This window comes from Oncorhynchus tshawytscha, linkage group LG22, assembly GCF_018296145.1.
Source record: "Oncorhynchus tshawytscha isolate Ot180627B linkage group LG22, Otsh_v2.0, whole genome shotgun sequence".
NCBI lineage: Eukaryota > Metazoa > Chordata > Actinopteri > Salmoniformes > Salmonidae > Oncorhynchus > Oncorhynchus tshawytscha.
In genome coordinates this window covers 32,914,608-32,939,149 of record NC_056450.1, presented here as the reverse complement: position 1 = coordinate 32,939,149, position 24,542 = coordinate 32,914,608, and the positions used below count along the sequence as shown (strand labels likewise).

Here is a 24,542-nt window from a genome sequence, read left to right as displayed (position 1 = left end):
AGAGTGGATTCTCGGCCCTCACTAGCATGAAAACTAAATACAGGCACAGACTGTGTGGAAAATGATTTAAGACTGAGACTCTCTCCAATACAACCCAACATTGCAGAGTTATGTGCATCCTTTCAAGCACATCCTTCTCATTAACCTGTGGTAAGTTATCCACAATTTTCAATGAACAAATAAGGTTTTATATGTAAGATGGTAAAATAAAGAGCAAAATGGATTATTATTTGTGCCCAGGTCCTATAAGAGCTCTTTTTCACTTCCCACGAGCCGGGTCGTGACAAACTCGCTCTCATTCTTATGTTTAATAAATGTATCATATTGTGTGCGTGTGTGTGTGTGTGTGGCAGGCTTACAATGATGGTAAAAAACAACATTTGACCCTGGTGCAAAAGATGGGGACTATGAAAAGTGTGGGAACCACTGGAGTAACATAAACTAATGAACATGCTTTCAATGGTCTTTGAAATAATAGTTTTTTAGTTTTCTAATGTTACTTACGACTTTTATAAACACAACCAAACTATTGTTCTTCACATAGGAAATATGAAATGGATTTATTACACTGTTAGAATGTTGATGTCTCATTTGACTGGAAGTGTTGGAAATTGGCTTTTGGCCTACTTTGTAGACTTTGTAGAATTATACAAAACATGTCCTTTACTCTATCTAAACAAATATTTTTTGTTATATTTTTACATGGGTATATTTCCACTAATATTTCTTCATGCAATTCATGCTTTACAATTGTTTATGCAATATTTGTCAAGGCTTGGTGTTTGTTTGTGCACCTTGCAGGTTGATATGCATCTGAAGCGTATGCTAAATGTGACACCCGGCAACATTCTCAACATTCTCTAGCGGGTATTTATAGGCTGAAAGGTCAGGTGGTTCTAGTGTTGATTTGATTTTCAAGATCATGTGGGCTACGGCTGAGGACAGGAACAAGTACAAGAAGTCCCGCTATGACCTCCGCAGATTCATCAAACGAGCAAAAGGACAATCTAGGAGTAAGGTGGAATCATATTACAAAGGCTTTGACGCCCACCGTATGTGGCAGGGGCTACAGTCCATTACGGAATGCAAAGGATGCCGTGATCTTCCAAACGATGCCTCCCTACCGGACGAGCTCAATGCATTTTATGCACGCCTGAACAATAACAACATCGTGCTGGGTTTGAGGGCTGCCACCGACCCAGAGGACTGGGTGATCTCGCTCTCCGAGGCCGACATGAGTAAGGTCTTTAATAAGCTCAACACCTGGCAGGCCGCTGGGCCTGACGGTATTCCAGGGCTCGTTCTCAGAGTATGCGCAGAACAGCTGGCAGGCATATTCATGGTAATTTTCAACCTCTCCTTGTCCCAGTCTGTAATGACCACCATCATTCCTGTCCCCAATAACTCTAAGGCTTCATGCCACAATAACTACCCGCCTGTAGCACTCACATCTATAATCATGAAGTGCTTTGAGAAGCTGTTTATGGCACACATCAACTTCATCATCCCAGACCTCCTAGACCCACTCAAATTTGCATACCGCCCCAACAGATCCATAGACGACTCAATCTCAATTGCACTCCACACTGCCCTCACCCACCCAGATAAGAGGAATACCAATGTGAGAATGCTGTTCATTCACTACAGCTCAGCATTGAACACCATTGTCTCCTCCAAGCTCGTCACCAAGTTTAGAACCCTGGGACTGAACACCTCTCTTTGCAACTGGATCCTGGACTTCCTGACGGGCTGTCCGCCATGCTGACCCTCAACACGGGGGCCCCACAGGGATGTGTGCTTAGTCCCCTTCTGTACTCCTTGTTCACCCACGACTGCGTGGTGATGCACAATACCAACAACATTGTCAAGTGTGCTGACGACACGACAGTGGTAGGTCTGATCACCGGCGACGATGAGAGGTCAGTGACCTGGCAGTGTGGTGCCGGAAAGGGGGGTGGGGGCACGAACCCCTTCCACATCAACAGGGTTGTAGTACAAAGGGTCGAGGACACTCACAGGGCCCTACACACTCATGCACACTGACACTCCAACACACACACATAATATGCACATACATTCATATTGACTCGAAACGCACGCACAGCCACTCACTTACAATCATCATATAGCCTATGCTGCTGCTACTCTGTTTATCCTATATCCTGATCACCTCACTCCTATACATATTTACCTTTTACAGTGCATTTGGAAAGTATTCAGACCCATGGACTTTTTCCACATTTTGTTACGTTACAGTCTTATTCTAAAATGGATTAAATAAAATAAAAATCCTCGTCAATCTACACACAATACCCCATAATGACAAAGCGAAAACAGTTTTTCAGAATTGTTGCTAATTTATAAAATGTCTTAACCTGTTTTTGCTTTGTCATTATGGGATATTGTGTGTAGATTCAGGAGGGGAAAAAACAATGTAATCCATTTTAGAATAAGTCTGTAACGTAACAAAATGTGGAAAAAGTCTGAATATTTTCTGAATGTACTGTACTTTCTTGTGTTTTTATTTATTGTGTGTTTTTGTTCTACCTTATGTTATTTTTAGTATTACATTGTTATTGATTACTACATTGTTGGGTTTAGAGCCTACAAGAAAGGCATTTCACCTGCTTGTGCGTTAACTTGAAACTTGATGTGTGTAATTCCAGTCCATATAATATACAGTACAGTAATACAGTCCACACTCAGACTAGCCTATCAGAGCTTGTTTCATGTATTTAAACAAGAGAGCATAGCTACATCTATGGGCTTTTATGTTTTTCTGTCGTGCGTAATGTGCCTATATATCATAGGCTATGTATTGGATAACGGTACAATCATTTGGGCTTTGGCTCTGAAATGTCTTCAATGTCATGCTCATCGGGCTAAGGTAGACTTTTCATGCTGATCAAAGCTAGACATATTTTCATGCTTTAGAATGACACTTCCGGTTTTGGCAGGAAATTTCGGGTCACCCGGGAGAAAAGGGATTTATTCTCGGGATGGAACATTTGTAAAATACTACGAAAATATTTAACCCTACCACTTACGTTATATCATGGCAGAGATTGGGTATACCAAGTCATTTGGTCTCTTCTAAATAGCAGCATGTATACATCCACAGTCTATTCTATGGGCCTGTATAATTGTATGTAAGCCTATACTCATGGTAATTATTTCTGTTCTCTCCATAGAAACACGTTAACACTCGCACGTTCACTGTGAGCAGTCAATACGTAGGAATGTGGTGTGTTGAAACCAGTAACTGAATAAACCTGTTCTTAAGATATCTTGGAATACACGTCAAATAACACTATTTGATGCGCCAAATAAGCTTTTAATTTAAAACGTCAAATAACACAATTCTATTATAGAATGATGTGTGTGCAAGCCAAGCTCAACCATTACGATCACTGTCTAAGCTGTACAATACCGCGTTCTTAATAAGGCACTATTTGTTCGACCGAATGTGAAAACATCTGAGTGAGCATTTGAAATTAGATCAGGATCAAACGAGCAGGATCAAAAATGTTTGCAAATATCTTCGATACAGATGTTATCAGCAACTTCTGCGGTACCTAGCTTGCACCAATGCAAACAGCCTGAAAACAATGAAGAGTAGAAACTAGTCGTTTTCAATATTCTTAGCAATGATTTAGGAATCCATGTGAATAAGTATTAGCTAGGTAGCCACTTGTTGTACTTCTATTGAAATAACTAGCTAGCCTGCTACTTGACCATGTTGCCCAAAACCAACATTATAAGCAGCCAGCTAGCTTCATCTGATTTAACCTGGTCCAGTCAAGCCATAGCATATGTGTAGTGAAGTTAGCCACAATAAGGATTAGCCACAATAGTGGATTTTGCGGTTTGCCTTTTAAAATAAAAGTCCCTCTTTGAAAGTGATGCAGAAGGTTACTGTTGAAATCGTGCCATATTTTGACTTGATAATGTTAAACATGGTTGGAGTGTTGGAATGTGGACCAATGAAATGGGGTATCAGTCTACTCAGTGACACCCAGAGAACACAACTGTGAAGAGTTTACGGAAATATTAGCGTCGTAGCTCTTATTGCGGGACTTTGACTGTGGGGAAATCACCTCCCCAGTCACCCTGTTGTGCATATTGACATTCATATTGCACTGTACAGCCTTACCTAAAGATTGGGGATCAATGAAATGGGATATCAGCCTACTCAGTACCCAAGTGCTTTTTTTCCCCAAAGTCCTCCTCAAGAGTTATCAGGTTCCAAAACATCCACTTTGTACAGTTTTTCCTCTGGAATAGTGTTCAATTCACATAGTAGGTTGACTGGTACAATAAATGTGGCTCAATTCACAGTTGTTTCAGAGTCTAAAGTCTAATACATCCAATGTGATTTCAACAGATCTTTGTCAAATTAACAAAGTATTGTCTTTTGTTGAATTTATATAAGAACATTCCAACCTCGTTTCGCATGATCTGTTGTTCCATTATGGCATAATTTCACTATATGTATTATTTGCATGACTTTCATTTTGAAGGCAAACCTCAAATTCCACTATTGTGGCTAATCCTTATTGTGGCTAGCTATGGTCGGACCCACATCGACCATCATTAATCAAATAAAAACTGTCTTATAAATGTATGGGCATTTTAGATGACGACACTTAGCTCGGTAGTTAGCTAGCTAGGTCATGTCGTTTTGCTATGTTTTGGGGGAAGAACATTGTGTGCATCCATCAGCTAGTTAGCTTTTTTACGACCAGCACTGTCCAGAGTTTGGGGAGGTGTGTCTGCGCTCATCCGGCAGCGGCACGGGCGCCAGACAAAAACCTTTACCAGCATCATAGCATACGTATGGGTGAATCGTTGTGACATGGAATACGAGTTATAGTGTAATAACTATGTAAAAATGTATGAGCGTGTTAAATTATTATGTGACGTGCAGTCATATTCGGGTCAAGCTTATTTTACATGTCAGATAGTGTTAATTGACGTGTATATTTCTTGACACGCAAAGACCCAAATGGCGTTCCATACCCGACAGAGCTGTGGTGGCTGAACCGTATACTCTGGCACATGTATCTATCTAGTAATACCTGTTATTCATGGTCCTCCCGGATCAGCCTTTAGTATTTTACACAAACAAATGATTGAAATGAGCCACATATTTTTAGAGGTCATTCAGATACTTTGACTAATAGTTCAATGAACACAGGCATGCATACTCTCTCGCTCTCTCTCTCTCACTCACACACATACACACATACAATCAATCCCCTACATGATCAGATGAGACGTGGAGTCTGTAGGGAAACTCCGAGGTGTGGTTACATCACTGTTCTCTCTAGTGGGACATTACCCTGCTAGCACGTCCACACAGTTTACAAGACATGGATCTCTGGTGGCTGATCAAGCAAGCATGAGTATCTAAGTCAGAGAGTCCCTGGAGTGTGTGTGTGTGTTTTGTAACTGTGTTGGCCCAGAGAGCGTGTGAATACCATCTTCTGATGTCCCAGAGTTCTTTCCGGCAGCTGAGAATTCTAGAACTGTGACCCAACTGGAAGAACAGTGGTCCTCAGAGAGCGAGAGAGTGCTAGCTTTGAGAACCCTAGTGGTTGATATAATGCCACAGGGTTGAATAAATCTTACGTATCAGGTTGAAGCTTCACACAAAACATTTTCAGGGGTGTGTGTGTGCCAGGGGTTTTGGGGGTTGAATGTGTGTGAGATTAAGTGAACAGTGTGTGAACACTGCAGCCTCTGCCTGCAGTGACCCTTCATCCCTAAACCCCAAGTATCACCTCTACCCAGGGACTTTACTTCTGTGTTTGCAAACTCGTGAATTGTGTGTTTGTCAGTGTTTGCCTGTCTTCCTTAACGAGGCAAATTAAGTTTGAGCGAGATAAGGAAGAGTGAATGAATTAAGTGTTGGCCGGGGATTTAACTAGTGAGGAATCTCTTGTTGCTGGGACCAAACCCTGGACAGACGAACAACAGGGACAAATAAAGTATCACCATGGTTACGCCTGGATCATGGTAAAGGCTGGGAATTTCCAGGGAGCTCAAGATACGATATTATCACGATACTTAGGTGCCGATACAATATGTATTGCGATTCTCACGATGCTATATGTATTGCGATTCGATACTGTGATTTTATTGCAATTCGCTGTTTCAAACAAATTGCTCACTCACCATGTCTGTTGCAGAGGGAAAAGAGAGCCATGAGAAAACAAGTTTTGATTAGTCATTGAAATAAGTGCTGAAAACAAATTGGCTCCCTGTTTAAAAAGAAGATGAAGAACAAGCTATGAAGGAAACATACTGGAGTTTTGGTGCATGTATAGCCAACTAGCGCAAAAATAATATTGCAATATTGTCAAAACTATACAATATATTGTCAAAAATAATATCCCGATATGTAACTATCGATTTTTTTCACCCATCACTAGCTCACAGTATGTGATTTTTAGCCTACGCTATAAACCAGATAGAAGAAAGACTACTCTATAGACCAGAAGAAAAGAGGTTGCCAACGTTACCCAGTGACACTGTGTTCATTGATTTATGAGCATCATCATATTGACTATGAATGAACTTTGTTTGTGCAGATGTGCGTCACCTAGCAATGTCTAGCATTGTATCGTTTGTGTGTGTGCCTGTGCCATTAACATTCTTAAGTGTGTCTGTCTGTGTGGTGTGTTTGTAGCTCGGAGGTGTGTGTAACCGTAATGAAGTCTAACGCTGTGTGTGTCTGGTGTTCTCAGGTGGCCATCAAGTCGATTCGTAAGGAGAGCATCACTGATGATCTGGACAGAGTTCATATCAAGAGAGAGATAGAAATCACCTCCGCCCTCAAACACCCCTACATCATACGCTTCCACGAGGGTGAGAATACACACACACACACACACACACACACTGAAAGGAAAACACGCATACGTACACACACAATGTAACCTTTCTCTGTGCTCTCCCTGTCCTGTGTAGTGTTTGAGAGTCGTGATAAGATAGTGATAGTGATGGAGTACGCCAGCAGAGGGGAGTTGTATGACTACGTCAATGAGAGGAGGAGACTGGTGGAGACAGAGGCCAGAGACATCTTCAGACAAATCACCTCCGCCGTCCACTACTGCCACACGGTAAACACACACATGCATGCTGCATAGGCTCACACAGAAATGCATGAGCGTTCGCACGCACACGCAATCATTGTATTTCAATTAGAATAATTATTTGCTAAATAATGTGATGAATCCTATATCCGCGTGTGCTGCAGTTTCTCTTTTCGGTAGTGACGGGGGGAATACTTTATACAGTTACAGTGCCTTAGTTAAGAAAGTATTCAGGCCCCATTACTTTTTCCACATTTTGTTACAAAGTATGATTCAAATTAAAATGTCTTTTTTTTCAACGATCTACACAAAATACTCTGTCAAGGTCGAAGATTATAATATTTTATTTATTTATAATGTAAAATAAAACGCTAATATATCTTGATTAGCTATTGGCTTAAGTATTCAACCCAGAGTCAATACATGTTAGAATCACCTTTAGCAGCAATTACAGCTGTCTTTCTGGGTAAGTCTCTTAGAGCTCTGCACACCTGGACTGCACAATATTTACCCATTTATTATTTTTAAAACTCTTCAAGCTCTGTCAAGCTGGTTGTTAATCATTGCTAGACAGTAGTGGTGCAACAGATCACAAAACTCACGGTTCCAAAAATACCGATTTCCGATTGTTATGAAAACTTGAAATCGGCCATTCCGATTAATCGGTCGACCTCTACAGGGTTGTTACTGGTTGATGACATACGCCGCACGTTATATTGGCATACAAGACAAGTGGACTGGCACATTAAGAGACAAGCTGCTGTTGCCCAGCGGGTTCTTTTGATTGGTTGGAGGAACAAATTCAGTGTACTATATAAAACGGTACTACGTACTACATATTCTAAAATGTTGGTATCATAACATTTTGGTACCGATATATATCTAATTAAATGTCTGATTGTTCAAATTTGTACCCATCTACCAATAGGTGCCCCTCTTTTCAAGGTATTGGAAAACTTCCCACACTGAGATCAGCTTTAGGGAGCAGTAGTATGGTGGCCAGTAGTGGTTGCAATTGAGATCAGGTGTGCGGGCGGGTGATTTTAGCACATATTTATGGTTTAACGAGAGTTCACCTCATGTTGAGGCAGTGCTCAATGTTGGTTGCAATTAACCCACTTAGTGTAAAACGGAGCAACAGGCAAACATGGTACTGCTAAGCCACAGGAGGCTGGTGAGGGGAGGACGGCTCATAATAATGGCTGAAATAGAGTGAATGGAGTGATATTAAAACATTTGTAAACCATGTGTTTGATACCATTAATTCCGTTCCAGCCAATACAATGAGGTTGTCCTCCCCAGTTAAGGTGACACCAGCCACCTGTGAGCTAATCCCAAAAAATCCTGATCACTGCAGTTTCTCTTCTCAGGGTGTGAAATGAAGCAACAGGCAAACATTGCACAGCTAAACCCACAAAATTCTACTCCTAATACCAGAGGAAATCTTTGTGGGTCAAAGGAGAATTACAGTTGAAGTCAGACGTTTACATACACTTAGGTTGGAGTCATTAAAGCTTGTTTTTCAACCACTCCACAAATTTCTTGTTAACAAACTATAGTTTTGGCAAGTCGGTTAGGACATCTACTTTGTGCATGACACAAATAATTTTTACAACAATTGTTTACAAACAGATTATTTCACTTAAAACTCACTGTATCACAATTCCAGAGGGTCAGAAGTTTACATACACTAAGTTGACTCTGCATTTAAACAGCTTGGAAAATTCCAGAAAATGATGTCATGGCTTTAGAAGCGTCTGATAGGCTAATTGACATGATTTGAGTCAATTGGAGGTGTACTGTGGATGTATTTCAAGGCCTACCTTCAAACTCCGTGCCTCTTTGCTTGACATCATGGGAAAATCAAAAGAAATCAGCCAAGACCTCCACAAGTCTGGTTCATCCTTGGGAGCAATTCCCAAACGCCTGAAGTTACCACGTTCATCTGTACAAACAATAGTACGCAAGTATAAACATCATGGGACCACACCGACATACCGCTCAGGAAGGAGACACCTTCTGTCTCCTAGAGATGAACGTACTTTGATGCGAAAAGTGCAAATCAATCCCAGAACAACAGCAAAGGACCTTGTGAAGATGCTGGAGGAAACCGGTACAAAAGTATCTATATCCACATTAAAATGAGTCCTATATCAACATAACCTGAAAGGCCGCTCAGCATGGAAGAAGCCACTGCTCCAAAACCGCCATAAAAAAAAGCCAGACTACGGTTTGCAACTGCACATGGGGACAAAGATCGTACTTTTTGGAGAAATGTCCTCTGGTCTGATGAAAGAAAAATAGAACTGTTTGGCCAGAATGACCATTGAATGTGTTTGGAGGAAAAGGGGGAGGCTTGCAAGCCGAAGAACACCATCCCAAACGCGAAGCATGGGGGTGGCAGCATCATGTTGTGGGGGTGCTTTGCCACAGGAGGAACTGGTGCACTTCACAAAAGAGGTTGCATCATGAGGCAGGAAAATGATGTGGATATATTGAAGCAACATCTCAAGACCACAGTCAGGAAGTTAAAGCTTGGTCGCAAATGGGTCTTCCAAATGAACAATGACCCCAAGCATACTTCCAAAGTTGTGGCAAAATGGCTAAAGGACAACAAAGTCAAGGTATTTGAGTGGCCATCACAAAGCCCTGACCTCAATCCTATAGAACATTTGTGGGCAGAACTGAAAAAGCGTGTGCGAGCAAGGAGGCCTACAAACCTGACTCAGTTACACCAGCTCTGTCAGGAGGAATGGGCCAAAATTCAAAATTATTGTGGGAAGCTTGTGGAAGGCTACCTGAAACGTTTGACCCAAGTTTAACAATTTAAAGGCAATGCTACCAAATACTAATTGAGTGTATGTAAACTTCTGTCCCACTGGGAATGTGATGAAAGAAATAAAATCTGAATTAAATCCTTCTTTACTATTATTTGGACATTTCACTTTCTTAGTTTATAGAATTGTGTCGTGGTAAAAGTTAAAAAGCTAAATTTCCTAGTTGGTGCAGAAATTGAGGAAATAGGAGACTTAGGAAATAGTGAACACCTATTGGCAGAGTTTTGGGATAAAACTCTTCAGTGGAATAAACCACATGCATGTGTGCACACCAGAGCTAGCTCATAGCTGATACTGCTTAACACCAGATGGCTAAATTATCCCCCAATCTCAAACCACTACATTTGAATGAAGAACAAAAAAGACCCCTCACTATTTTAGCTTTGGAGCTCGATGTTGCATCCTCTAGTTGTCTGACCTCAAATAGTGTTCTAAAATAGACATGAGTGTTCCGGAACGCATGAATTATTTAGAATGCTTCTGAGGTATGCAGCTTTAGCAGGAAGTATTTAGGCTTCAGGGGAAAATGTTTTTAAAAGACACGCCACATAAACCTCTCTCTTTCCCTATTCATGTCTCAGTCTCTCTCTTCCCCCCTCTTTATCTTATTCGCTCTCTCACATTCACTCTTCACCTGAATTGACCTCTGCTGTGCTATTCATATTTTCCTGTAGCAAACTCTTATACCCCCTCTTTCTCTCTTCAATATCGTTATACTACATTAGCGAATTCATCTGTACATGTTGGGTTTGTTATAGAGCTGGACTGTTAATTGTGATCATACAATGAAAGACAGAAGGAGGGATAACTGAACAATCCAAAATAATTAAGGAAAGCTAATTGAAAGACAAACAGAAACAATAACTAAACAAAGCCCAGGCTAGGAATCGACTAACAAACACAGACGAGGTTTACACACACTGACTGTATACTGTTGACCATTCACCAGTACTGTATGCTCGTGGATTAATCATTGAATCAAACACTCATATCATGAGAATGACCTTTCAATGTCAATTAGACAATTACATTTTCATCTCTCCTCTTTTAAGCTGTTCTTTTGTTCTCTTCATCTGTTCCCTATTTCTCTTGAATCTCTATACAGCGACTGTGTTACAAAATGATTGATATCACACATAAAACACACACTGGACCTCCACTTATGTATTCAGGCCATGTTTGTGTAAATGTCATCTGCTCTCTAGTTCCTAAATCAACACAGCAGTGTCTTCCTAGAAAAACATCAAGGGGGTGAAGAATCTGTGCGTGTGTAAAGATCTGTGTGTAATAGTGGTACTTTACTTGATTGTCTCTTTCCCTCTCCTTCAGAATGGCGTGGTCCATCGAGATCTGAAGCTGGAGAACATTCTACTAGACCAGGACCTGAACGTCAAGGTGAGAACACGCAAAGAATTTTAAAAATGAATTGGTTAAAATCAAACCCTCCTATTGGTATATTGAAAATGTGATTCTACAGATTTTCCCGCTTATGGTGCAGACCTTATGCCTGTCCAAGACCTGTCATCCAGTGAGTGTTAAAGGTAGTTATTTTAAAAGGATATGCCTGCATTGGCCGGGAATCGAACCCGGGCCTCCCGCGTGGCAGGCGAGAATTCTACCACTGAACCACCAATGCTGAGCTGCTATGATAGTTTATTCCAGGGCTCACAACACAGTGGGGGTGGCGTGAAGCAGAAAGGAGTTGAAAATAGGAGAGAAAGACTGGAAGGGGTTTAAAGAAACTTATAGGACACAAATGTAGAGAAGTAGTTTGAAAATAGGTTGATATAGCTCATGCACTTAGATTTGTGTTTCTGGGTATTTTCAGGAGTTTAAATTCAAGTGTTTAGTGAGATCCTGCTTATACCCCAAAAGAGTCCACACATTGGCCGGGAATCAACCCGGGGCATTGGGTGGCAGACGAGAAGTTTACTACTGAACCACCAATGCTTTGATACATCATTGTATGGGACAGAGTATTTTTCTAACAGTCAGGGTGAAGTGAAACAAAATGTTGAATTAGTATTTAACTATTCGGCTCGAAGGACCATTAAAAACAGATGTCGTCTTTAATAAGCTTTTTGTTGTTGTTGCATGATAGACCAGTTATAGGTAGTACAATGTATTTAGAGTGCCCGTCTCTTAATCACTTGTATTTTTTGCATGGTAGACTAGTTTTAGGTAGGTACAATGTGTAGTGTTTTTACATTGCCTAGTACCTAGAGCCTGTTTATGACAAGGATTTGAAAATAAACTTGAGCGATACCCGAGTGATCTAAAATAATTTTTCTAGAGGTTTATCCATAATTAATGAGTTTACAAATTTGTAAAACTGACCATCCTACCAGTCCTCGACTTTGGCGATGTCATTTACAAAATAGCCTCCAATACCCTACTCAACAAATTGGATGCAGTCTATCACAGTGCAATCCGTTTTATCACCAAAGCCCCATATACTACCCACCATTGCGACCTGTACGCTCTCGTTGGCTGGCCCTCGCTTCATACTCGTCGCCAAACCCACTGGCTCCATGTCATCTACAAGACCCTGCTAGGTAAAGTCCCCCTTATCTCAGCTCGCTGGTCACCATAGCATCTCCCACCTGTAGCACACGCTCCAGCAGGTATATCTCTCTAGTCACCCCCAAAACCAATTCTTTCTTTGGCCGCCTCTCCTTCCAGTTCTCTGCTGCCAATGACTGGAACGAACTACACAAAATCTCTGAAACTGGAAACACTTATCTCCCTCACTAGCTTTAAGCACCAACTGTCAGAGCAGCTCACAGATTACTGCACCTGTACATAGCCCACCTATAATTTAGCCCAAACAACTACCTCTTTCCCAACTGTATTTAATTTTTATTTATTTATTTATTTTGCTCCTTTGCACCCCATTATTTTTATTTCTACTTTGCACATTCTTCCATTGCAAAACTACCATTCCAGTGTTTTACTTGCTATATTGTATTTACTTTGCCACCATGGCCTTTTTTGCCTTTACCTCCCTTCTCACCTCATTTGCTCACATTGTATATAGACTTGTTTATACTGTATTATTGACTGTATGTTTGTTTTACTCCATGTGTAACTCTGTGTCGTTGTATCTGTCGAACTGCTTTGCTTTATCTTGGCCAGGTCGCAATTGTAAATGAGAACTTGTTCTCAACTTGCCTACCTGGTTAAATAAAGGTAAAATAAAAAATAAATAAATAAATAAAATGTAATCCATATGAAAGCTTATCAGAAATTATGTAACATGTAGACTACCATGTAAAAATACACTACATGGCCACCATGCGCAATGCCAAGCATCAGCGTAAAGCTTGCCACCATTGGACTCTGACTCTGGCAGTCTGACGGACCAACTGTGTTTGCACTTTTTCATGGTTCGGGCTGGGCCCCTTAGTTCCATTGAAGGAAAACTTCTTCCTTTCTTTTTTTTAACCCCTTTTTCTCCCCAATTGGTAGTTTGTCTTGTCCCATCGCTGCAACTCCCGTATGTGCTTCGCCTCATGGGTCTCCAGGTAGCGGCCGGCTGCGACACAGCCCGGTATCGAACCCGGATCTGTAGTGATGCCTCTAGCACTGCGATGCAGTGCCTTAGCCGGCCCTTTCCTGTTTCAGCATGACAATGCCCCCATGCACAAAGCGAGGTCCATACAGAAATGTTTTGTCAAGATGGGAGTGGAAGAACTTGACTGGTCTGCACAGAGCCTTGACCTCAACTCCATCGAATACCTTTGTGTAGCAACCTTCAGATCAGTGTAGTTCAAACTTCAGATCATCAGGCTGCTGAATAGCCAACACTATTCAGCTACCTACCCCACCTCCCCTCTGCTACTCCCCCATGGACATTCCACCCCCTAACAGTTTTTACTCTGCCCCCACCCCAACGACATTCCTCCCTGTTGCAGTTATTAATATGTATATTATAACTTTTTTGTTTTTATTTCACTCAATGGTCATTCTGCTGCTCCCCCTGTGGTCATTCCCCCACCCCCTCAATGGTAATTTTTCTGCTCCCTCTGGTCATCCCCCCACCCCCTCAACAGTTTTTACTAGAGGTCGACCGATTAATCGGAATGGCTGATTAATTCAGGCCGATTTCAAGTTTTCATAACAATTGGTAATCAGCATTTTTGGACACCGAATATATTGCAATCCATGAGGGGACTGCGTGGCAGGCTGGCCACCTGTTACGCGAGTCCAGGCAGCGAGGAGCCATGGTAAGTTGCTAGCTAGCAGTAAACTTATCTTATAAAAAACAAATCAATCTTAACATAATCACTAGTAAACTACACATGGTTGATGATATTACTAGTTTAACTAGCTAGTCCTGTGTTGCATATAATCAATGCGGTGCCTGAAATTGTGTCACTTCTCTTGCATTCATGTCTAAGCAGAGTCAGAGTATATGCAGCAGTTTGGTTCGCCTGGCTCGTTGCGAACTGTGTGAAGACCATTTCTTTCTTCCAAACAAACACTGTAATTAATTTGCCAGAATTTTACATAATTATAGCATAACATTGAAGGTTGTGCAATGAACAGCAATATTTAGACTTAGGGTTGCCACCCGTTTGATAAAATACGGAACGGTTCCGTATTTCACTGAAAGAATAAACGTTTTGTTTTCCAAATGATAGTTTCTGGATTTGATCATATTAATAACCTGAGGCTCGTATTTCTGTGTGTTATTATGTTATAATTAAGTCTATGATTTGATATTTGATAGAGCAGTCTGACTGAGCGGTGGTAGGCAGCAGCAGGCTCGTAAGCATTCATTCAAACCGTACATTCCTCCGTTTGCCAGCAGCTTTTCGCAATGCTTGAAGCACAGCGCTGTTTATGACTTACCAACTCCTGAGATTAGGCTGGCACTAGTCAAAGGTCTATGAAATACAAATGGTATAGAGAGAAATAGTCCTATAATAACTACAACCTAAAACTTCTTACCTGGGAATATTAAAGACTCATGTTAATAAAAGGAACCACCAGCTTTCATATGTTCTCATGATCTGAGCAAGGAACTTAAACGTTAGCTTTTTTACATGGCACATATTGCACTTTTACTTTCTTCTCCAACACTGTGTTTTTTGCATTATTTAAACCAAATTGAACATGTTTTATTATTTATTTGAGACTAAATTGATTTTATTGATGTATTAATATTAAGTTCAAATAAAAATGTTAATTATTCATTCAGTATTGTTGCAATTGTGATTATTACAAATATATATATATATATATATCTCGGCCGATTAATCGGTTTCGGCTTTTTTTTTTGGTCCTCCAATAATCGGTCGACTTCTAGTCTTTGCTCTGCCTCCACCCCAAGGGACATTTATTAATTCATCACTGTATATAGTGCAACTTCTATATTGTATTTATTACAATTTTCATTATTTTATTTCACTGGCACTGCATGTTGAAGCTCGAAGCCTAAGATTTTCACTGTACCCTTCAATTACACCTGCAACCCTGATAATGGAATTAGATTTTCAAGGAGTAGGTGTCCACATACTTTTGAACATGTAGTGTATGTAAAGAAATACATGGTACTTATTTATATATTGGGACAAAATTTATTTATGTGGGTAGAAAAACTGAACCACCAATGACCAATGTGAATCCAAAGTGGGAGCAACTCCAAAAAATTATGAGATGTTCATTCAACCATGCATTGGCCGGGAATCGAACCTTTTGAAAAAGACATACATGCATTGGCCGGGAATCGAACCCGGGCCTCCCGCGTGGCAGGCGAGAATTCTACCACTGAACCACCAATGCTTTGATAGAGCAATATTTCGGTCCCAATACTCATATAATAGGAAAGAAACAGATGGGAATGAAGGCATGTGAAAAATGTAAAGTAGTTGTTTTGAAAGGTGGTATGATTTATGGTATGATTTATGCCTGATTGTGGACGTCAGCCTGTTTACGACATGGGTTTGAAAATAAACTTATTTGAGATATACCGGAGGGAATTTTAAAAAATGATTCCAGAGCTATAGCCATAATTAACTTGAGTTTCAAATATAATCCATATGATAATTTATAAGGAAGTATGTAACATGTAGCTGCTATTTAAAAATGTGTAAATAAATGCATGTACTTTTTACTTCTATGAGATCATAACCAACAACACTTCAAAAAATATCCCTGCATTGGCCGGGAATCGAACCCGGGCCTCCCGCGTGGCAGGCGAGAATTCTACCACTGAACCACCAATGCTTTGATGGAGAAAAATGTCGTTCCCAATAGTCATATAATAGGAAAACACAAAGGGGATGACGGGTCAAGTTGGGGGTAGACGGATGGGAATGAAGGCGTTTGTGAAAACTGTAAAGGAGTTGTTTTGAAAGGTAGTATGACTTATGTCTGATTGTGGACATCAGCCTGTTTACGACATGGATTTGAAAATAAACTTATTTGAGATACCGGAGGGATGTTAAAAGAAGGATTCCAGAGCTATAGCCATAATTAACTTGAGTTTCAAATGTAATCCATATGATCATTTATAAGGAAGTATGTAACATGTAGCTGCTATTTAAAAATGTGTAAAGAAATACATGTAGTTATTACTTCTATGAGAATATTCAACAACACTTCAAAATAAATCCCTGCATTGGCCGGGAATCGAACCCGGGCCTCCCGCGTGGCAGGCGAGAATTCTACCACTGAACCACCAATGCCTTGGTGATGTGATATTCTAGATTTCTGAATTTGAATGGAGCATGCATTTTGCTCTGTCAGCGTGATTTGTGTTTGTTTATTTCACTTTTGTTTATTATCTATTTCACTTGCTATGGCAATGTAACCACATGTTTCTCATGTCAATAAAGCTATGAATTGAAGTGAAAGAGAGGGAGGGGGAGAAGGGAGATGTAGACTGGGTGATCGGAACCAAATTAGTCAGACACTCAATTCCACTTCCCTAGACCTCTTTCTGAACCATTGAGGATGAGTGAGAAAATGCAGTTGCAAGGCATATAGTAATAATGGTTCATCCTTCCTGTTAATATATATTAATTACGTAAACAAGCATACATGACTGTTCCATGCGCAAAACCCTCTCATTGTCATCTGCTCTTATCATAGCATAGTTAATTGCCTGCTGATTGGATATAAACAGCAGATGGGCTTCCCATTGTATTCAAACTGTTTGGGTAAGTTTTAGAGTCCAATAACATTAACACCTGGCCTAATGGGTAACCATTATCAGAGATATGAAAGTTGACAAAAAACTGAACTGAACACAGTTGCCATGTTTTTCTATTTTTATTGCAACTGGGATAAACAATATGTAGCCTACAGTAAAGTGTTTCATATATTCATATATTATATCGATATAAAATGAAAAAATGCAACTGATATGGACATTCCATATCGGTTGCCATCACTACAGATTAATGTTTGAGACAAATACTTATTGATCATTGATTTGACAAGGACCGTGTTCTTTGTATGCTGCACCAGAGTTTTCATTGTTAGTTTTAGCTGTCAAGCTGGAAAACACAATAAAATAACTCCGTGTTGACTGAAAGCCAAAGCTGTGAAATGTGCTGCATTGTGAAGGCATGCGCTAAGAACCAGCCTAAAGACATGGTGTCAGTTCCTATAACCCAGCCCTGAAGTCATTCCATTCCTTTTATGGCCGGTACTCCCCTTATATGGTTGCACGGCGCGAGGGAATACACGGAATCTGCAAATCTGGGAAAGCAGAGGGTTTTAATAAAAGTCACACACACTGGCTAAGAGTTAAAGAAAACAGACTACGTACTCTTCTCTCAGCAGCTTCCATACTTCCTCACCACAGTGGGTATTATTCAGACCAATGCGGAAAATGCCATTCTGTATGGTATGCATGAGATAGACAAGGGAGGAAGTTTCCCTTAGACACTGATTCAAGGCCAGTTTTGCATATTCTCCTCTAATGGTTGAAGCTGGAATCATTAATAGGTGAAATTGCCACTTCCGTTTTGGATATTGCAACAAAGACGTCACTGGAAACAGTTGCATGCGCAATAGGAGAGCAGAATATGCACTGCACATTTCGTTCCTACGCTGTAGAATGCTCCTTTCCTCATGTTTTTATTTTACCTTTATTTAAATAGGCAAGACAGTTAAGAACAAATTCTTATTTACAATGACGGCCTACTAATAGCAATTACTGCTACAGTGGCAGGATAATAGCTAAGTGTAAAAACATAGGCTACAAATTGGGCTGTAAGATTAGATGTACTTTATTGTCCCTTACCTTACAGATATCACTCCAGTGTTAATTTGCTAAATTGTAATTACTTTCTACTATGGCCTATTTATTGCCTTACCTCCCCACGCCATTTGCACACACTGTATATAGACTTTCTTTTTTCTATTGTGTTATTGACTGTACTCTTGTTAATTCCATGTGTAACTCTGTGTTGTTGTTTGTGTCGCACTGCTTTGCTTTATCTTGGCCAGGTCGCAGTTGTAAATGAGAACTTGTTCTCAACTAGCCTACCTGGTTAAATAAAGGCTGAATTAATTTTTTTAAATACAACACACTGACGTCACGCACATATGCACTTGACACTTGGCGGCAGTAAGAAAGTTATCACCATGTACGCCCTTTCAACATAAATCTAGGTTAAGTTTTTATTACTTCTAAACAAAATAACTTTTTTCTCATACGCTTACAATGATGTTTTGATTCTTGCTTGAACAGTCATTAAGATTATAGTTGGTTATGATCTTTGCAAAATAACTATTTTTGATACAGCATATGAAAGTACTATATAATGTACATGATCTAGTTGATTTGCGATGATGATAGAAACATATTAAGCAGGACACTCATACGAGCCTTAAAATACAATTATAATCCAAAAGTAGTGTGAAATGCACTCAGAAGCAACATGTAAATAGAGGCTTTTTTAAATTATCTTTTTCCACCCTCGTGCGGCTATTTTGCAAACACAGAAAGGTGTCTATCAAATGACATAGTAGTAGACTGACAAGCAACTGAAAGAGACTGCAACGTAACTACGGTCTGCGCATGTGCAACTGCATGTGACCAACGCCATCGTGGAATAGTAACTGCACCACGAGGAAAGGCACAGGCTAAATTAGCTACATGCTAACAGTTCAGGGGGCTACCTAAAATTACTTTAAATGTCCATAAACACAGCTATTAACTTACCAGACAATATAATAAAATATGACAACCTAACCATATGAACAGAATAATATGAATTTACTATCTTAAACAAGGCATGTGGTACACAGCATTATGAGCTAACATAACTTGCTAGCACCTAGGCTAGCTGGCTAGAAATAGCATGATGCACATGGAAAAGGAATGACTCTATAAACGTAACAAACATGGTAAATATCTTGACTGTCGAAGCAACACCCAACTAAATACGCAAAGACATGTCGGACAGTATTTACACTTACTTAAACTTCTTAGGGATGGGGACAGTATTTTCACGTCCGGATGAAAAGCGTTCCCAAAGTAAACTACCTGTTACTCAGGCCCAGAAGCTAGGATATGCATATAATTGGTAGATTTGGATAGGAAACACTCTAAAGTTTCTAAAACGGTTAAAATAATGTCTGTGCGTATAACCAAACTGATTTGGCAGGCGAAACCCAGAGGACAAACTATCCAGGGGAAAGAAATATTGAGGTCATAGTATTTCCCAATGGCTTTCTATGGGAAGCCCTATTTAATAGGAACCTGGTTGCAGTTCCTATGGCTTCCACTAGATGTCAACAGTCTTTAGAAATTGGTTGATGTTTTTCTTTTGAGAAATGAAGAAGTATGGCCGTTCTTTGTAAGTGTCACTCCATGTGGACTCTACTGTTTGGTGAGCGTGAACTGGAACACGCTTCACTGTGTTTTTTTCCGGTATTGGAAAACAGTTTATCCCGTCTTAAATTGTATCGATTATTTACATTTTAGGATACCTGAGGTTGGATTAGGAACATTGTTTGAAATGTTTGGACCAAGTTTACAGGTAACTTATTAGATACTTTGTAGTCATGTTGGGTGAATTGGAACCGGTGTATTTCTGAATCAAACGCGCCAAATAAATGGACATTTTGGGGATATAAAGAAGGATATTGTCGAACAAAAGGACCACTTGTGATGTTTCTGGGACATTTTGGAGTGCCAACAGAAGAAGATCTTCAAAGGTAAGGCATGAATTATATCGTTATTTCTGACTTTTGTGTCGCCACCTGCCTGAGTGAAAATGATTGTTATGCATTTGTATGGTGGGATGCTGTCCTCAGATAATCGCATGGTTTGCTTTCGCCGTAAAGCCTTTTTGAAATCTGACACTGCGGCTGAATTAACAAGAAATTAAGCTTTATTTTGATGTATTACACTTATATTTTTGTGAATCTTGAATATTGATATTTCTGTAGTTTGAATTTGGCGCTCCGCAATTTCACTGGATGTTGTCAAATCGATCTCGCTAAAAGGATTGTCGCGCGAAGGGATCACTAACAGGTTTTAAGCACAGGTCACAAACAGATTGATTAGAAAGAGTCCAACAAGCCCATTCTCTTCTGACCACGATCTCACTCTGAAGACAGGTGCGGGATTCAGTGAGTTGCACAGGGATTGGCGAACTGTGATTGGTTGATACAAGTGGGGTGACTTGTAGGTTCCACTAATGAGAAAGTAAGGGGTGTTGGGCAAGTACCTTAAACGTATAGTTCAGGGGTGCCGAAAGTGCATAATAAGGGCTGGCCTTTTTATCACTGCATCAGAATCGAAATCACACACTCCCTGAGGAAATCAGATGCATGTTTAAATACCAAGGAGACTGCAGGGGTCATGGTGTTTATACATTAGGCTGTTTCTGAATTGAGAATCAGTCTGTTTATGCTAGCTGTAACCTGGGAATCAGCGATTCACCTATACATATGCAATGAGTAATATATTTAGTCACTAATGATCTTAATTTGCATAAAGGTCATTAGGACTCCGTCTAATTCTCCAACGGCACATTCTCTCATGTATGTCTTCACGTTCGCTCAACTTTCTGTTCTTTTGAGGTAAAATTAGCTAGCTAGTTAACACTTAGTCAAAAATTTCAAATCTACCATCTGTGATTGCACCAGACTGCTGGTCACGGACAGAAGAGATGGACTTCAGCCATTAATAGCCAGGTAACCTTAAATTAATATTAGCTAGCTACAGTAGCTAGATAATATAAAACGTTAGCTAGCTAGATCTGCCTGCTAGGCATTGACATTAAATGGAAATCAAGATAGCTAGCTAACGTTAATTGTCCATTATATAGCTAGTTATAGAATCTATAAAAACGTTAACCAGCTAGCTACAGTAGCTATATTGATGTCTGTAAGAAGAAGAACCCTTTTTTTAGTTAGTTTGTAGTTAAAACTGCATCGCCTGTCAATGATCGATTGTCATCATAGGTCAGAGGCGCTGAGCGTTGGCACATATTAGACAAGTAAACACTTAAAGGGTTTTTATCTACACAAAAAGAAAATGCACTGGACCAATCGGGTCTGCTGTCTATTTTTTAGGCTAGAGACCATGTTGCTGAGCCTTCGGTGGGCAAGCGGTCATTTGATTGATGAAGAGATGGCCAGCTGTTGCAGAGTTCCAGCAAGACATAAAGGACATCCAACAACGGGAACCTTAACAAGATGGCAAGTTGTTACATTGAATACTTTTTTGAATGGCATGCGTGGCAAAGACTAAGATTGTTTCATTTTACTTGTCCTGTGTCAAGTCTGCGCCTTTATCTAGCGAAGTCAATCAATGAAAAACATTTTGGTTGGCCTATCTCTGATGCTGTTCTTAAATTCTGTATGTTGCTAAGTCTTAACCTAAAAAAGGTTTTAGGAGTGTATGTTAATAATATCATAATTAATGATTTATTTTATTTTTATTTTAGTCGTCTATGGTGGGAAGGCGGTATCAGATCAACAATGAGCAGCTTGAGTTCCTCATAGATTGTCATATGGGCTATCAGACAAATGGCAGCTGTTCTTAATGTGTCACACTCTGTGGTCAAGTGGCACATGAGGTAAGTTATCGTAATTGAATAAAGCAATTGTAACACTAGTGGGAGATCTCTACATCCTCCCTAGATTTGAACACATTCCTGATTAATGTATCTTTGTGTTCTTTTGTATTTAGTTAATTTCAGTTCTTCAGGTCCTACTCACTGTTGTCAGACTCAACTGGATGAGAGGATCAAAAGAGCTGATAGAACAGAATGAAGAACTTGGTGCTGAGTCTGTGAGGGCACGCTTAAGAGAGGAGGGTGTTGGAGTCCAGCGGGAGAGGGTCAGACAGGGTCTGATCCATGTCAACCCCCAGGGAGCTGTGAGGAGAGCCATGCAGCTGCGGCGGAGGCAGTACAGAGTTGCAGGCCCAAATTCTTTGTGGCACATCGATGGCAACCATAAGCTGATCCTGTAAATGCATAGACTTAGGCCTCCTGACCTCTACACGTTTTTACAATCTTAGCATCGTAAAAACATTATGATTTATCTTGTTATATGGCCATGAAAGAATTGTGGCCCTATTCCCGGGTATACAGTGCCTTCTGAAAATATTCACAGCTTGACTTTTTCCGCATTTTGTTTTGTTACAACCTGAATTCAACCACCATCACCTTTCAAGCCACCACCTCAGCTCCTTCAACCACCATCTCAGCTCCTTCAACCAGCACCACCACCTCAGCTCCTTCGACCACCACCTCAGCTCCTTCAACCACCACCTCAGGCTCCTTCAACCACCACCTCAGGCTCCTTCAACCACCACCTCAGGCTCCTTCAACCACCACCTCAGGCTCCTTCAACCACCACCTCAGGCTCCTTCAACCACCACCTCAGGCTCCTTCAACCACCACCTCAGGCTCCTTCAACCACCACCTCAGGCTCCTTAAACCACCTCAGGCTCCTTCAACCACCACCACCTCAGGCTCCTTCAACCATCACCACCTCAGGCTCCTTCAACCACCACCACCTCAGGCTCCTTCAACCATCACCACCTCAGGCTCCTTCAACCATCACCACCTCAGGCTCCTTCAACAATCACCACCTCAGGCTCCTTCAACCACCACCACCTCAGGCTCCTTCAAACATCACCACCTCAGGCTCCTTCAAACATCACCACCTCAGGCTCCTTCAACCACCACCACCTCAGCTTCTTCAACCACCACCACCTCAGCTCCTTCCATAGTTTAGACAGAGCAGTTTAGACAGAACAGTTTAGACAGAGCAACCTTCACAAAAGTTAAGTACATCTCCATTCCAGTATGATTTTGTTTGATCATATTTGGAGAGAGTAAGGTACTTTTAAGATATATGGCCTATGGTTGAGGTCAATTGTATTTTGCTCTATGGCACTTTAGCACAACAGTGCAATCTGCTGACAGAATATTTGTCTTCCACTCAGTACAACACGACCCAGGAGAGGCCTACTGCAATCACTGGATTGGAGCCTTCAGAGCGTGCCTGCCGTGGGAGGACAACAGAATATTCTGAATGAACATGAAAACAACTTTACCTTTACCTTTTGGAATGCCTAATTGGGACTTTTAGAAATCGTTTAAAAAACAATTGTGTGGAAGGTCCTACAGTCTGCTCCTCAAGATAGGGATTCTACTGGCTTTTTACTGGACCGGTGGTTCGGCCCCCATTACATTTAAATGTTATATAATTGTGATTAACAGCAACCTATTACAGTTAACAACATAACATTGTTGACACATTGTGACAGTTCGAATGATGTGGTTGAAGATGGACTAGTATGGGACTCTCCAACCCTTTTCCTGGAGCGCTACTGCCCTGCAGGTTATCGCTCCAAACCTAATCTAGCGCACCCGATTCTAATAATTGCCTGGTTAATAAGTTAATCAGGTTAGTCACAACTGGGGTTGGATCTCGAAAACCTACAGGAGGGTATCTCTCCGGGAACAGGCTTGGAGTGAAAATCCACAGGAGGGTATCTCTCCGGGAACAGGCTTGGAGTGAAAACCTACAGGAGGGTATCTCTCCGGGAACAGGCTTGGAGTGAAAACCTACAGGAGGGTATCTCTCCAAGAACAGGCTTGGAGTGAACCTACAGGAGGGTATCTCTCCGGGAACAGGCTTGGAGAGCCTTGAACTAGTGGTTCTAGTTCTTAGAGATCAAAGCATTTTGAATTTGATAAGTCACTACAAACGGTGTGGTTTCCAGAAGTGGAGCCGTCACTTAATGCAATGGATGGGAAACTTTACTTTATATACTTCTAATTAAAGGAGAATGGTTGAAGTTCATTTGATGTCCTATGTTTAATAACAAATGATCAGATTTAGATGAGTTTGCTGCAATATGGCAGCAGTACTTCAGTCAACATCAGTCACTATCAGCAAATGATAATGGTTATTAGTGAAGTGTCAGTAAAGTGTTTCTGAAAAACAACTAAACCATAAAACACCAAGACCAACAACAATGTGGACTATATCATTCATTACATTTCAGATTAATGATCATTACGTTTACATTAACAGACAATATGGATATACTAACAATAAATAGACTGTAAGTAGATAAATGCTTAAATGTTGATGCAGCTAAAAATAAATTAAATGC

At 40.6% G+C, this 24,542-nt stretch overlaps 1 protein-coding gene, 1 long non-coding RNA gene and 4 other non-coding genes across 6 annotated transcripts in view; 2 read left to right on the top strand and 4 right to left on the bottom strand.

Annotated features, from left to right (window-relative positions):
* The window catches only part of LOC112222325 (NUAK family SNF1-like kinase 1), a 57,212-nt gene that overhangs the window by 16,974 nt on the left and 15,696 nt on the right, over positions 1-24,542 (top strand). Inside the window, exons 2-4 of the mRNA XM_024385108.2 lie at positions 6,750-6,870; positions 6,973-7,124; positions 11,264-11,329. Of these exons, the coding sequence (XP_024240876.1) occupies positions 6,750-6,870; positions 6,973-7,124; positions 11,264-11,329 (339 nt within the window). The remainder of the gene's footprint in view (positions 1-6,749; positions 6,871-6,972; positions 7,125-11,263; positions 11,330-24,542) is intronic.
* trnag-gcc lies at positions 11,500-11,570 on the bottom strand. Its single transcript has one exon. It is a non-coding gene; the product is annotated as a tRNA-Gly (tRNA).
* On the bottom strand, positions 15,651-15,721 carry trnag-gcc. The gene has a single exon. It is a non-coding gene; the product is annotated as a tRNA-Gly (tRNA).
* On the bottom strand, positions 16,095-16,165 carry trnag-gcc. Its single transcript has one exon. It is a non-coding gene; the product is annotated as a tRNA-Gly (tRNA).
* On the bottom strand, positions 16,556-16,626 carry trnag-gcc. The gene has a single exon. It is a non-coding gene; the product is annotated as a tRNA-Gly (tRNA).
* Positions 21,750-24,399, top strand: LOC121840458. Its single transcript, XR_006079651.1, has 2 exons — positions 21,750-21,984; positions 22,098-24,399. It is a non-coding gene; the product is annotated as an uncharacterized LOC121840458 (long non-coding RNA).